The sequence below is a fragment of the Rhodamnia argentea genome, chromosome 1 (assembly GCF_020921035.1).
Source record: "Rhodamnia argentea isolate NSW1041297 chromosome 1, ASM2092103v1, whole genome shotgun sequence".
Classification (NCBI taxonomy): domain Eukaryota; kingdom Viridiplantae; phylum Streptophyta; class Magnoliopsida; order Myrtales; family Myrtaceae; genus Rhodamnia; species Rhodamnia argentea.
Genome location: NC_063150.1, coordinates 3,301,938 through 3,318,418, shown reverse-complemented (window position 1 = coordinate 3,318,418; position 16,481 = coordinate 3,301,938). Strand labels below are relative to the sequence as shown.

The 16,481-nt window shown below is 40.2% G+C and overlaps 1 protein-coding gene across 1 annotated transcript; it reads right to left on the bottom strand.

The window, feature by feature from the left end:
• Positions 1-4,341: 4,341 nt before the first annotated feature.
• On the bottom strand, positions 4,342-12,331 carry LOC115748751 (phospholipase A1-Igamma2, chloroplastic-like). Its single transcript, XM_048283340.1, has 3 exons — positions 12,077-12,331; positions 4,802-5,877; positions 4,342-4,605 (listed from the first exon to the last, which is right to left on the bottom strand). The coding sequence occupies exons 1-3, from the start codon at positions 12,284-12,286 to the stop codon at positions 4,380-4,382; spliced, it is 1,512 nt and encodes a 503-aa protein (XP_048139297.1). The 5' UTR covers positions 12,287-12,331; the 3' UTR covers positions 4,342-4,379.
• Between the last annotated feature and the right edge of the window lie 4,150 nt (positions 12,332-16,481).

Here is a 16,481-nt window from a genome sequence, read left to right as displayed (position 1 = left end):
AACGGAAAGAAGGAACTTGCGGAAATCACCACCTTTATTGTACTAGCAATCTCATGGTAATATTACTCCGGTGCTCTCAATTTTGGTCACCGTAAGAACAAAACTGATAAAACTCCTTTTCTCATAAAAAAAAAGCACACCCTTTGAACACTTCAGGAGCCTAAAGAGCTCAACGAGAGGGAGCTAAGGTCGTCAAGGGCTAGAGCAAGAGAGTCGCCGGCATCGGGGCTAAAGGAGAGAAGAGAGGCGTCGGCAAGTGAGAGTTCAAGAGAGGGAGGGACAGCTTTCTTGGGTGATCATACAAAATTCAAGATAAGAGAGAAATAGAGGAGTAGGCTATTTATAGAGGTCCAAGGCTTGCTCTCCAAGTTTCATGAAAACTTGCTCATCAAGTTTCGCGAAAACTTGCTCCCCAAGTTTCACCGAAACTTGCTCATATAGTGCCTAAACGCACGTACGTTCAAGACCAAGAATAAAAATTAAATTAAATCTCATTTAATTTAATTTCAATTTGACTAATTCGATAGTCGTGATCGCAAACATATTTGCAATACCGTCTTTCACGTTCAATATCGTCATGTATTGGTTATGGTATGTGATATCCTTATATTCATCACCGAGCTGACAAGAAGACATGCACTAACACATTAATACTTCCAAGAGAATTGACTGTCCCAATCAATCTCCAAGTCCTACAAGCCATGAGTAACATCAACCAATATGTCATGGCTACCCAAACAATGTGAATGTTTTAAGAATATAATGAACCTATCAGCTTTGGCTACAGTATAATTCAATCTCTCTGTCTTACCATGTCCCGATCGAACAAAGGCCATAGAATATTTGCCAAGCCACCAATTCGACCATATGCAAAATCTAATTGGCATGCATTTATACAAGACATGAACATTTTATTCTCGGTTACAACCCCGGCCGAGGATTTCAATGCAATGTCATGATTAGATTGCATGTGACATCAACTTTGCATGTAACAAGGAGACCGATTCAATTTTGCAAGCAAGTATGACTTCTTATGTGAACGAACTATGGCCATCAAGTGCAAAGACGGATCAACGAACCAGCAATATGCGCACTTGTGAACCATAGCCATCCAACACACAAGTCAACATTGTGCCTTAGGTCTAAGGTTTATTTACACAAGACTAAATCATGACCGATTAGACATTGATCACGCTCGAAGCTTCCATGTTGCTAATTGTTCAATCCGTATCATATTCAGTGAAATTGTTTGGTACAAGCACCTGTGTTCTAACTTGGATATTATAACACCCAATGACTTGTGACTTGTCATTCTCTTAAGTATCCAATACTTAATGGTGAAGTTAAGAACACACCGATCTCAATAGGATTATTAATATCCACTCAATGATCCATCGATCGGGAACAGTTTAAAGATTCAATCTAACCGTGAACTTGTCACTTATATTCTCAACATCTCAAGAATAGGTTTAGTCACAACTGATTTTGTGGAATCATTCATCTAAATAACAAGACAAATAAATGAATACATCTTTGCCATTAATTAAATATGAAATTGAAAGTACAATTAAAATCACTAACATTAACTATTACATGATTACTTTAAGGCATGCAACTAATAATTAACTCTTCTCTCCATCCAACAATGGCGAAAACACCATCAACTCAACCATAGGACCCCCAACAATTTCCTACTCCTCCTCCCCTCAAAGTGGACCTCGAGAAACAAGCCAAAGAATCCCTCGAGCAAGAGGTTGAGGTTGAGCTCGTTGACCTCGAGGGATATGCCAAACAATCCCTCGAGCAAGACAAGGTCGAGGTTGAGGTCGTTGGCCTCGAGGGACAAGTCAAACCATCCCTCGAGCAAGAGGTTGAGGTTGTCGACTTCGAGGTTCAAGCCAAACAATTGCTCCAGCAAGAGGTTGAGATTGTCGACTTCTCGAAGCAAGCTTAGTGGCTCTGCACCGCCGTGTTGGGTGCGGATGAAGGCCTGCTCTTGATGGCGTCGCTCATGATGGGCATTGGCGCCGTCCACAAGTACGTCAAGACCATGGCAATAACCGCGGTGGCGGGGTTGATCCCGGGGCATGATAAAGACACCACAAGTATAAAAATTTTCGGGGTCTACTTGAGTTCTATAACTTTTTTTCGACCAATCCGAGTGTCATAACATGTAAAAAAAACGCTCACTTGAATGTCATGATCTTCAATTAATCACTTTAGTGCCATTACATTTTTTAAAATATTTATTCAAATGCCGGAACTCTAAAGTGCTGGTGAACGTTTTCAAAAAGTTATGACAATCAAATAGAGGTAAGCGGTTTCACGTTCCTTGTAACTTTCAGGTGCCTACTTGCTAGAACAGATTCCTCATTTTTTTGAAACCTAGAACCTATCCCACGTACTCCGGAATGTACCCTATCACAGGTTCCAGGATATTCGGGAACCTGGCAATTTCAATTTATTATCTGTTTTTTTTTTTTGCATATTTAGTTAAGTAAAATGAAAATAAGGATAATGTTCTCCAGTACATTAGCGACAAAATCCTCCGTCCACATAACACCGAGACTTCTCCAAAGGGCAGCCAACGTAGCTCCCCATCAATTTCATTCTCCATTCTTCTGACGGCTATTAACTTGCAGGCACAAGTAATACGATGAGAACCGGCATTCAAGCTTTAGCAACCTAGGAAACGCTGGATCGAAGAAGGGGGAAACACCCCAGAGAAGGAGGGTTTCACCGGGGAAGGAAGAGGAAAAATAAAAGTAAAACACATGTCCGGCTGTCAGCTATTGATTTTTAAGTGGAACGTTTTCCTTTCTATTTAACGGAATAGAGTAGAGATGTCGATTTGCCCTTTAAATAGAGAGAACTCTAATCCTTCTGCTTGAGTCGTCTCGTGTGAAACTTTAATAATGGAGAAATCATATCCTGGAGTTCAAATGTTGAGATTTGAATTGGGTGGACCATGTACTAACTGGATAAGCGAGTAAGTAGTATAAATGCAGAAACCAATTTCAATTTGAAGGACCCTTACATGATTATTTTCTACAAGTGAAGGCTTTCTTAGGTCTCGTCATTGTGGCCGACCCCCGCGTGAGTAGCCACCCACTTCACTGGCCATGCCCAACCTTGTCGCATTCCCTCCCCCTCTGTCTCATGGACTCTCTACCTCGAGCCATCGGGTCGATCGAGCACGTGTTTGCCACGCCTCAACCTCGCATCCGAGGCTCACAACTAGAGCCTTGAGGTTGCCAACCTCAAAGATCCTAGCCGAGACCTCAACATCGTTGCCGCTCTAGGATTGCCATCGATATGCGAGATGGCGCGTGCAACCTATTCGTCTTCATGGATAGAGGGCAATGGAAACCAAGACATCGGCTGATGATGGTTACAGGAGATGGTCATTGGGAGACAATAGTATTGTGATTTGAGCGATGGCTGCGGGTAAAAGCGTTGGCATTACCCGGGTGTTAGGTCGGTGGCTCTTTGTGAGAGGAGGGGAAGAGAGAGAGATACCTGTTGTGGTTTTTGTAGTTGGGGTGTGATCTATATTTCCCATCAATAGGAAGACATGGGAGTCCCGCTTCGAAAGCTGCCTCAGCGAGGGTCTTAAGGAAGACGTCAGAGAAATTTTATAGTTTGAGCATGTATTTTATTGGTAGTTTGGGTTTAAGCCCACGAATAGCATCTGATGTTATATATTTTCTCTTTCTTTTATAATTGAGAGTTGTAACAGAGAGGTGAGAGATGCTAATTATAATGGGAATCATCTACCAGGATAAATATTAGGTTTTGATTTATCTTTCTTGTCTTTACTCTCTATTACGTTATTTTGTGCACCTAATTCTAATATTTGTATTTTGGGATAAATTTCCCCAAAGTTATTTAGTCTAGCGGGTAATTTTATCCAGTGAAGTTACCTTATAAGTACAAAGGATCCCAATACTTTCGTTGATATGAGTACTCGTCTTGCTTGCTTCTTGAACACACATTATTAAATCACTATGATATGGTCCTTCATATTATAATAGATCTATTGCAAGAAGAGAATTGGGCACTCTATCCATCAGAATCAATTGCCGACAAAAAGAAGAACAAGAGGACTACTCCTGAGGAACAAAGGAGGGGAAAGATCAAAGAGTGGGCAATCGTTCCACTTTCCAAGAAGTGGCACATGTCATGTCATTAACCAATAGCATCCCTCCCAATTACTAATCCTACTTATCATACTTGAGAGAGAGAGAGAGAGAGAGAGAGTCCAATGGCTTTGTTTAGGGTTTAAAGAACAGAGTGAGAGAGAGTTAAAACTCCAAGAAAACTGAACAAATTATCAAATTATTCACCCTAACAACATGACATAGACTTGGCTCACACATCTAGACCAAGCCAGCTACAAGATTAACGCATTCAAAGTGATCTCCCAAGTCTTGCCTCTCCGGTTGCGTCCAGCGGCCATCCTGGCCTCTCACAAGCCCTTTGTTCTCCAGTTGCATCCACTTTGGTGGGATGAGGAGCTCGTCTTTCAAGAAGTCTGTCGCTTTGTTCACCAACGCTATGTCTCTCTTGCTGGCGAGCTCGAACTTCTGCCCCTTCCCTTTATACCTATTTGCATCTTCACATTGAGTAAAATATAAAGCAAGTCTTGAATTTTACCTTATCTTAATTGTGCCTACCATTACTGAGTAGCGACAAGGGACGAAACATGGAGTGCAAGATATAATATATTAAGTTCGATAATGAAGGACAAAATGAACTTCATAATGTGAGTTGGGCAAAGCAAAGCAGCCCTTCCCCTTACCCATCCAGGAGATGAAGAAGAACTTCCATGTCATGATAACACAACAGATCGCCTTTGTCCTTCAAGTAGGGCGAGTTCTCGTGATTCAACGCGAGCTCGGTGCTGATGTGCGAGTAGCAATGCATTTTTCGCATCATGGAAGGCACCTTCTCATTGAAAATCATACCTGGCACAGTCGGAACCTTGTCGTGAATGTTCAACACTCTCAGTACCTTCACTCCTAGCTCCTCCACCCGCTTCTTGAATCCGGCATTGCCGACTCGTGGTCCAGCGAACGAGAACACACACTTGGGGACTATTTTGCCGTCCTGCTTAATGTCTGTCCCCGTCTCTGCCATGTCGTATGCACTTAATATCGCGAGAGCGCTTCCCAGGCTATGACCTGCGACCGTAATGCTCAAATCCTCTTCGGCATGCTTCTGTATCAGTCGTTTTACTTCTTGGAGAACATGCTCCCGTGCGGAATGCTTGCAAAACCTGGAATTTTCGTCCTTCTCGGTGTAGACATGGAGGAAGCCCGACTCGACTTTGGTGTTTCCATCAGGACAGGGGATTCCCTTTTGCCTGATCGGGCTCATGCTGTACATGGCATCCGCAATCCACTCAGGCTTCCTCACTGTGCCGCGCCACACTATGGCTATGTCCCGTCGTCCTAGAGCTTTCGACATTTCATCGTCCGACACAGCAACATACCCAAACCAATTAGCCGATTCACTCCACCCTTCTCGCCACAGCGATTTCTTCAAGAAACGGGGACGGTTATGGATTTTGCACGAGGCATAGAGGTAACGGGTCACTTCGTATCCAACCCGAGGAAACTCGAGAGAACGGAAGAACTCGCTCGGCTTGAACCGACAACTGCCACAATATTTGGAGAGCGGATGGGGGTCGAACGCATCGTAGGACGCTTGAGCCATCTCCCCATAATGAATCAGCTCGGCCTGCAAGAGGGGGTCGATTGGATCGAGCAAGCCGACCCAATCGCTCTTGCCGTGGATCTCTTCCCATGAGCTTGCCAAGTTGTTGCTAGGCTTCTCGATTGCAGTCCAAGCCGGAACAATGCACAAGGACTCACTCTTGGATGACACATTTTGTACGAAAAGTCTTCCGTCCGATGGGCTCTCTCTTCTCGTTAGGCCTCCACACGAGAATCTTATAGACGTAATCGAAGGTGAAACGGGATTACTGTATGTGAAGATCTTGCTGTGATGGGTGTGATGGGGGTGATCTCGAAAGAACAGCTGACCATAGGGCGTGGCCATGGAGGGAGCTTATGGTATGAGACTCTTTTGTTGGTGTTTGATGAGGAAGAGTCTGATTCGTAATACACAAGATGATTTTGGTCCGTTAAGCAGATCATTTCGATAGGGTTGACTTTGTTGAGAAGCTAAAGTGGACTTACTTAACTTTTCTTGGTCTTCGTCTCGTTAAAGTATAGATCGGGGCCCAGTTTCAAAGTTACTTGCAGTTTGTCGTCTAATGGAGAATTCAGACTTTATTAATTAGTGGCATGGAAGTCGTGTAGAGCGTAAGTGTGAAATCAATTGGACGATTCATATTCTACCGGTTAAATTAAGCAAAAATCGTTCATTGACAGCTAATGCAAGTTTCCTATGGTTGGATGCAATTCACTATTTTAAATGTTGCCTCAATTCCCCTTCGTGTGGCGAACTTATGGTGGAAGAACAATTTTTTGTATTCTCATTCACCTAACGTATTCAATTGCATGTTGGCACGTGGCTAAAGTCAAAAATGGTGAAGGACAATTTTTTGTGTTCTCATTCACCTAACGTATTCAATTGCATGTTGGCACGTGGCTAAAGTCAAAGTATCAAATGGGGTAATACAATGGTTTATTAATCTAATCTAATGTGGGTATGTTTCATTATTCTTGACTTCCATAAATTGCATACGGGGTTCACTGATCTCATATTCATTGTGCTATTCGAGTTCTACAGGTTAATCTCTTACGCCGGGGGCGCACGGGGTTTAAATACATTTGTGTAGGAGAAAGATCCATTGTTCTTCATACTCTCATTCGATATTTCTCCATCTTCATATTTTTTCGCAAAATATATAATTGAATTTTATAAGCGCAGACATATAGTGATGACACTTCAAGTTGACTAACCGAGGGTAGTAATAATAATAGGCGTATGGCGCAACGATCGTGCTTTGGACTAGTATGGTCTTTTTATACCCGCCGTGTAGGTTCTTAATTGGGGCTTTTTTCCAAATTAGGATAAAAAAATAAAAATGACCAAAATAGGTTAAAAAAATATATTTATCGGTTTGGGGTCCGCTCGACGTTTAGGCCAGCGGGCCCCCCGTTCGCAAGACCTTTTTTTTTTTTTTTTTTTAAATTCGTAATTTTTTTTTTTTGCCATTTTTTAACATTTATTTTATTTATAAATTTTTTTATTTTGAAGCTTATTTTTATAACATAATTATCAATAATTAATTAAGATATATATAATTAATAAATAATTATGTAATTAATTAAAAATATTCATAAAATAAAAGTGCTGAGATATATGAAAAACATGAAATTTTCATAATAGATAACAATCGTCAATCGCAATTACACCTACTAACGATGTCGTCTTCCCACATGACCTCCTGTTCCACAATCAAGTTGTTTCAGTCTTTGGGTAGGTCTAGTATTGTATCGACAAGGACGAGGATCCAACTAAGTAGGATGTGTAGATGATGAAGGCATATCTTGTGAAAATATGTCATGCCTAGAAGGTACATATCCTACTGTAGGAAGGCCTGGATAAAAAGGAGAGAAATCGGATCCATATGTAGTAGGAAAAGTAGCTGGAGTCTATGGTCGTGGATTGTCAAGAAATGCAAAAGCGGATCTCTTGGGAAATGGGCCGATAAAGTAGGTGAATCTTGGATCGAAATCTGTTTGGCCTAACTCTAGAGTGAACCTCGGAGCGAAATTTGTTATATAATACTTCAAGGTGTGAGGGACGACATCACCAACTAGATGAGCTTGAGGGATCCTCCGAATCGGCCGAACAGGTGAAGGTGGGTCATCCTCGTGCGGCCCAACGGATGCTGTTATAGTTGCTGGTTGGAGTGGTGGCATCATTGTTAGCCGTCTCTCCTCATTCCGGACATATAGCATTGCCCTAGCTATCCTCCCAACATCTGCTCAAATCTGACGAGATGGACGTGAATTTATTATATGTAAGATTTGTTCGACGACATCACCCCGGTAATGATATCAAAAATAATAAAAATTATCAAATGCTAATAACTTATGCTATTAAAAAATAATTAATGAATTAAATTGAAAGTGTTTGCACGAACCATTGAACCCATTGCGGCTCCCGTAATAGGAATCTACTTTCATATATGTCTACGGAACCACTCCATATATCATAAATGAAAGTGAAGTTTCTCTGTTGTAAGGATCACTATGGACTATATATTCGGCGCATCCGTCCCACATAGTGATCCAACGTCTATGCTTAGCCGCCCAATCCTTCTCGGGTGGTCGGTTGTCAATATCATGTAAGGCTTTTTAGGAGACAAAATCATCAATTTTTTTTAAAATCTCTGGCCAAAATACCCAAAATAGTTTATGGCCAGTTGATTGTGGCAATTTCCTATTTTTTAGGATTTTTTTTTAGAATTTTTTCAATTTTTTTGGGAGACAATTTACCAGAAGAGAAAAATCATCATTTTTTTTAAAGTCACCTAGCCAAATACCCAAAATAGTCCATGGCCAGTTGATTGTGGCCATTTCCTATTTTTTAGGATTTTTTCATAATTTTTTCAATTTTTTCGGGAGACAATTTGCCAGAAGATCCATGGCCAAATACCCAAAAAATCATCATTTTTTTAAAATCGGGACTCAAATACCCACAATGGTCCATGGCCAGTTGATTGTGGTCATTTCCTATTTTTTCAAACTTTTAAATAATTTTTTTGGAAGTTTCTATGATTTTTCTACATTTTTTAATCTATTTTCTATTTTTTATTATTTGAATTTTGAAATTATTAAAAAAATATTTTTCAAGCCGTGTCAAACCCAGCCAGCGCTTCTCGGGCCATCCGATCACTTTTTTTTTTTATTTTCCCAAAAATTCATTTTAAACTCCTAAAATTATTTTTTAATATTTTGAAAATCGCCAAAATGAATATGGATATAGTTGCAAAAATGAGTCCCAAAAAATTTATTTTTACGAGATTAGGGAGATTTTTTTTATTTACCTAAATTCGTAAACATTATAACTATTATCAAAACATTAGCAAAAAATTAAACATATTATTAACAAACTATAAGTAACATAGATGATTCAGGTATAAATAATGACCAAATAAATAAATATATACTTACGAAATTGCAAAAAATAACTACTACGAAATTTACCTCAAACTATCGAGGGTAAGTATGCGCCGAATGAATAGCTCAAACTGTTAAGAGAAAGCACCGAGTAAGGTCACCGACTTTGCTTTTGTCTCAACTTCCGCAAAATAAAAAATTCGCAAATTAATTTAAACATAACGAAAATATTAACAATAAAATAAAAACACTTACAACCTATAATAACATCAATAAAGGCACCCGAGGTGAGGGGGATCTCCTTCAACGAGCAAATGAGGCTTATGAATAGCAAGAGCGAGAAAAAATGAATGATAGCAACGAAAGGGCGTCCAAGAGAGAGGGTGTTTTGAGGCGAGGCGAGGCGAGGGAGGATTCTCCGAGGAAAACTTCGTGAGTTGAGTAAGGGAGAGTGTGAGAGTTGAGTGAAATGAGGAAAATTTTTTAGGGTGCAAAAGGAGGGAGAATTTTGAGAATTGAGTGAGGGAGGCAGCAAAGCCGAAGGCTCTCCACGGCGCCCATGAAGGGCTGCAACATCCGATTAAAGGTGCTGCAGCACCCGTGAGAGGGGTACCCCCCTCCCTCGCTTGGTAATCTCGCTTGCCCCTACCCGCTCGGCGGTGTGATCGCTAAGCGGGAGAGGGCCTCCCCCCTCTTTGCCGGCCGTCTGTCCATTGGGCAATCTGGCTGCCGAGCGGGCCTCGCTAAGCAATAAAACTGCTAAACGGACCCCAAATTGATAAATATGTTTTTTTAACCTATTTTGGTAATTTTTATTTTTTTATCCTAATTCGGAAAAAAAGCCCTCTTAATTGTCTCCACTTTGAGTTGTATGTGATGCCACCTCTTATTGTTTTTGAATTAATTTTCATATGTTACGTAGAAATTATTTGGATTTTTTTTCCTGTGAAATGAAACTGAAAAGAAAAACGAATTTACTTGACGTTTATGGTGGAGTTGTAACTTTAATTCTATCATCTCTCTTTTTTAATGAGAAGGGTGGAGCGAATCGGCTAATTGGTTTGGGGAAAATTGTCGAAAAAGTCTTAAATTTATTGCACTTTTACTACAAACTTTTTAATTTTGCCAATTTAGTCCTAAGCATTTTACATTTATGTCAATTTAGTCCTAAATCTCTTATATTTGTGTCAATTCAGTCCTTCCAGCAGACGATGATGTGGGTGCCAAGTGGCGCTTACGGGGCAATTTTAAATAATATTTTTTCCTTTTTTTTTTCTTTCCTTTTCTCCATCCTTCTTCCTTGTTGGCGACCAACTGGAGGTCTTGGTCAGCCACTTAAGCCACCGTAGCTGGACGAGCTCGGCCTTGCCCGGCCACGGCCAAGCCTCACCATCGTCCAGCTGGATTTCCAGCCAAATCCGCAGCAACCTGGAGCCCACGTTGAATCAGAAGAGTAGAATTCACGTCCGCTTCTCGAGGTTCGATTTTTTCTGATGATGGAGGCCTATTATCATCAAGACCATCGTCCCAGAACCAGTCTCCTAAGCTTGCCAAAAAATTTGTTTTTCTTGGTGGTGGTGCTTTCCTTGCTGCGCTAAAGATTTATCAGCAGATGAATCATGGATTTCACCAAATCTGTCACAGATGAGGCTCGTCGATTTGACATTGACCTCCAACTGCACGAGCCCATCGCCACCGTCGCTGGGCGAGCTCCGCGTCGCCCACCCGGCGTTGCTCAGCTGCGACGGCACCTCGCCGGCCCTCCTCTCCAATTGGTGCCAGCTGCCTCGCCATGGCCCAGCCATGGAGGATCGAGCAAGCAATGCCAACAGCAAGCTCGCAGCTTTTCATTGCGTAACCGGCTCTCTACGCCATTTTTTCTAATCGCGATTGCCTGGAGGGACGTCCGAAATCGAACAAACAATACCGAATTGACACAAATACAAGAGGTTTATGATTGAATTGACACAAAAAAAAAAGGTTTAGGACTGAATTGGCAAAAATACAATAAATTTAGGACCTTTTTCGACAATTTTCCCAATTGATTTGGATACATTGCTGTGTCGTTCTGTATTTGATTAGTATAAAGATGTTATAAGCTCATGTCGTTCGAATCGTCCATCGTCTCACATGTTACTCAAATTTAAGGACGAAATTTTTAAGAGGGTAGAATTGTAATATCTGAAAGTTTAGCACTTAGTCACACATTTATTCGAGGTTTTAAGCGGTTAATGACAGTTGCGGGATATATGAGAAACATATTAAGCTCAGTTATTATAGGACATAAAATGATTGATTCGCGAGTTTTGCTAATCACTCGGATATTTTACTGAAAAGTACGCATTGCCCCCAAAATTTCAAAATGATAATTCAATTAGATCCTCTAAAGGACCAAAGCGTAATGACTTCGTCAGTCTCCCAATCTTTCATTTGCACGAAAAGTTAGAGGGCAAGCTTGACATTTTATGGATATTGCACGAGGGGATTTCCTTTTGCCTGATCGGGCTCATGCTGTACATGGCATCCGCAATCCACTCAGGCTTCCTCACCGTGCCGCGCCACACTATGGCTATGTCCCGTCGTCCTAGAGCTTTCGACATTTCATCGTCCGGCACAGCGACGTACCCAAACCAATTAGCGGATTTGCTCCACCCTTCTCGCCACAGCGATTTCTTCAGGAAGCGGGGACGGTCATGGATATTGCACGAGGCATAGAGGTAACGGGTCACTTCGTATCCAACCCGAGGAGACTCGAGAGAATGGAAGAACTAGGTTGGTTTGAACCGACAACTGCCGCAATATTTGGAGAGCAGATCGGCATCAAATGCGTTGTAGGACGCTTGAGCCATCTCCCCGTACCGAATCAGCTCGGCCCGCAAGAGGGGGTCGATTGGATCGAGCAAGCTGACCCAATCGCCCTGGCCTTGGATCCCTTCCCATGTGCTCGCCAAGTTGTTGCTAGGCTCTTCGATTGCAGTCCAAGCCGGAACAATGCACAAGGACTCACTCTTGGATGATACATTTTGTATGAAAAGTCTACCGTTCGCTGGGCTCTCTCTTCTCGTTAGGCCTCCACACGAGAATCTTATAGACGTAATCGAAGGTGAAATGGGATTAATGATCGTGAAGATCTTGCTGTGATGGGTGTGATCTCGAAAGAACAGCTGACCATAGGGTGTGGCCATTGAGGGAGCTTACGGTATGAAAGTCCTTTGTTGGTGTTTGATGAGGAAGAGTCTGATTCATAATTTACTCGTGGTTCTTTGTCAGTTAAGTAGAGCATTTCGATGGGGTTGACTTTTTTTTTTTTTTTTTGGATGAACATAAGATACAAACTAAGTAAATTAAAGTCTAAAGTCTACGGTCCCAACTTTTATCACTAAACAAAATATAGGATAATTCCGTAGGAGGCTGCAAGCAAAACGTAGTATTCAATCGCTTCGCCACGCCAATATTGACAAGCATATCAGCAGGTCGATTGCCTTTCCGAAAAAAATGATGGATTTTGAACTCAAAAAGAGAGCCCATGAGTCTTTTGATATCTTTGAGTAGCGCTAATCCCGTGCTATTCGCTATACTCTCTCGGTTAACAATTTCGGTGATAATTTTGGAATTCATCTCAATGATGAGTTTATGGAAATCATGTCGTTTTGCAATGGTCAATTCCAACCATAACGCCCAACGTTCTGCTTGTTAAAGACGAACATATTCTAAGAAATGAGGTAAAACCGCCGGGCAATCACTCCACTCATTTCTGTGTAATCCTCCGGCTCCTGCAAATTCACAGTTACCTTTAGATGCGCCACATGTATTCAGTTTAATCCATCCCGAAAGAGGCGAACCATAACGGGAGACTTTCAGATAATTTGATCGTGAGCGAAGTGTAGATCGTTGGCCTTCGTCTTGGCCTTCGTTCAGAAGTTAAAGTAGACTTACCCGACTTTTCTTGGTCTTCGTCTTGTTACCAAATAGATCATTAACCAGTTTTTAAATTACTTGCAGTTTGTCCTCTAATGGAAAATTCCGTCGTCATTACTAGGTGGTATGGAATTGGTGTAGTGTGTAAGTGCGAAGTCAATTCGCCGATGCACATTCTATTGATTAAATTAAGTAAAAGTCGTCCATTGACAGCTAATGCAAGTTTCAATTTAGGTTAGACCATAAGGTTGGAGGCAATTATTTATTTTAATGTTGGTTTTAATTCCCCCTTCTTGGATGGTGGACTTACTAATTATTGTGTTCTCATTCACCCAACATATTCAATTGCATGTGGGCACATGATTATCACACTTTTGTTGCGCACTCCAAACAAACGGTATCAGAGCCAATGGTTAGATTTGTTCGATGCATGTGTCAGTTGTGGTAGAGAATTCATTGACTTAATTTTTTGAGTGAAATGGGCTCAAACTTGGGCTTCCTCTCGGCGATATCCCCAGCAACAGGTAAGACTTCTATTGCGCGCTCTCAACAAATGAAAATTGTTGCATAAACAAGTGTTGGTTGTTATTCTGCTAATGTTGTCGACCTCTCTTTAATTTCTCCGTAATTTAAAGATGAGCAAAGGTGCGACTAATAGTTGGAATATTATCGTTACTGCTGTTAGTAATTTCTCTAGGTCAACAAGTTTGACATTTTTTTGAGTCGGATTTTTTTAAGCAAAAGAAATCTTCATTCCAAATAAACGAATTGGGTTTCTTTTGGAAAGTTCTTTTATTATTACTTTTAAAGATAGAATGTTTTAATTACACTAATAATGAAGTTCTTCATGTGACAAAAGGGAAAAAAAATCTAATCGAATGCATAAGATCAATCCCCATGAAATGAAAAAAAAAAAATCTCCGTGAAATGAAACTGAAAAGGAAGTCGAATTTACTTAGACGTTTTATGGTGGAGTTGTAACTTCAATTCCTTCGAACAAAAAAAGAAAATAAAAACTTCAACTCCATAATCATCCCTCTCTCTCTCTTGGCTGACCAACCGAGAATGGAATGATGACTTAGTGGAATCCACATGTCAAGCTTGCCCTCTAATTTTTCATGCAAATAAAAAGATTGTGAGACTGACGAAGTCATCACGCTTTGGTCCTTTGGAGGATCTAATTGAATTCTCCTTTTGAAATTTTGGGGACAATGCGTACTTTTAGTAAAATATCCGAGTGATTAGCAAACCTCGCGAATCAATAATGACCGAACTTCGTATCTCATGGATATCCTGTACCTATCATTATTCATTACAACAGCTTTAAACCTCGAATAAATGGGATTGTGTGACTAAGTGCTAAAGTTTCAAGCATTACAACTCTACCCCCTTAAAAATTTCGCCCTTGAAACTCCGAACGGAGAAATTATCAAGAAAGTCTTAAAATTATTGTATTTATGTCAATTCAGTATTAAATTTTTCAATTTAGTTAGTTGAGTCCTAAACCTTTTGATGGTTTGTCAATAGTATATTATTTTGATTGGAAATCACTTACGTGAACGTAAACTTCCTACGTGGTATGGCCAACGCCAATATGGACGATTTTCATTATTTTTTAATAGTTTTTTTTTTTTTTGCCGAACGCTAGCCACTAACCTCGCTTGGGCGTGGGGGAATGCTGGCGAAGCTAACCCTCGCCCGAGCTAGGGCGACATCACCATATTGGGCAAGGCCGATCCTTGTCTGTGGCAGGGAGAGAGCGATCCTCGCCGGTAATCCGGCGAAACAAAAAGGAAAAAATAAAGAAAGAAAAAAAGAAAAAAATTTAAAAAGTATTAAATAAATTTAACAATTCTCCACATGAGCGCCGACCGTGCCATATAGGACGGTTGGCATTCATGTAAGCAATTTTCAATCAAAATTGACTGGACTAAATGGCAATTCATCAAAATTTTTAGGACTTGATTGGTCAAATTGAAAGTTTTAGGGTTGAACTAGCACAAGTGCAATAAATTTAGGATTTTCTATAATAAAAAAAAAACTGCTTATGCAATTAATTCAAAGTATCTGACAAAAAAAAAAAATAACTGAAAAATATTCATTTTCCACATCCTCTTCTCTAACCAAATTCACTTCTTCGGTTCCATGATGTTGCTATAGAAGTTTAGTGCTCATTTGTTTCATGAAAAATGAATGATTTGAAAAATATTTTTGTAAAAACGTTAATTTGTATCACTTAAAATAATTAGGTTATGGAAAATATATTCATTATCACTACTAATCTATGTCCAAATATTTTCATGAACGATGGAAAAATTTCCGTTCATTTAATTTTGTAAGAGATAGAAGCGATTTTTAAGAAAATATATTCCAAACCATTTATTTTTCACCAAACAAATGAAACTTTAGTTAGAGGGATCCACATCTTTCATATTTGTGCCTTTTGATCGAATAATCGAATAGGCTTTTTAGTGTATGGTACTCGTTCATTGATCTCAATATCCATTGCTCGAGAGTCTAGGATATGAGATGGGATGGGTTTGTACTTGCGAAGCGCCGGAATATGGACTACATCATGTACACCGGCAAGTTTGGGTGGTGATGCCAACCAATATGCCAAATCTCCTACTAATTCTACTTTATCTAATGGGCCGATAAATCTTGGCCTCACTATCCCTTTTCAACTGAACCGTGCTACTCCTTTTGTTAGTGAAACTTTCAAGAAAACATGATCGCCAAACCCGTGGTCACCTATTTACATAAGACTTTTTGCAAACGAAAGTGCATCTCTTGCAACTTAAATGGCATTAGACGAAACAAGAATCAATTTTTGGCCCAGTCAATCTCCTATTGCAGAGACCCAAAAACAAAAAAACAAAAAAATGGTCTCGTGTTGCCAACATCCTCCCAGCAAATAAGAGATCTAAACCTGTGCCCATATAACCCTTCAAAAGAAGCCATGCGGCCATGCCAACATGTCAATAGTTGTTATGGTAGGCGAACTCAATTAGAGGCAAGGAGATCATCCCGGCTATCCTTAAGTCAACGACGTGCGTGTATGTCATGCGAGACGATGGAGGACTCCAATGAGCTTATAACATGTGTATGAAAATGAAGTACAGAATCAGCAAATGGCATGCATAATGACATGGCGAGAAAATTATCAAAATGTAAATCTGTTGTACTTGCGCCAATTTATTCTTAAATATTTCAATTATGCCATTAATTAAGTCATGAACTTTTTCATATTTTGTCAACCGAGTCTATACAACTAATTTTGGCTAGAAATCGCTTATGTAAATGTTGGTCATCCTAAACAACACAGCCGATGCTAAAGTGAAGAATTTTTTATGATATTTTAATTTTTTTCGTATATTTTATGTTTTATATATATTTTTTATTCTCTTCTCTTTTCCTTCTTTCCGAGTGGGCAGTGACGCTTCGCCTGACCTCACCTAGATG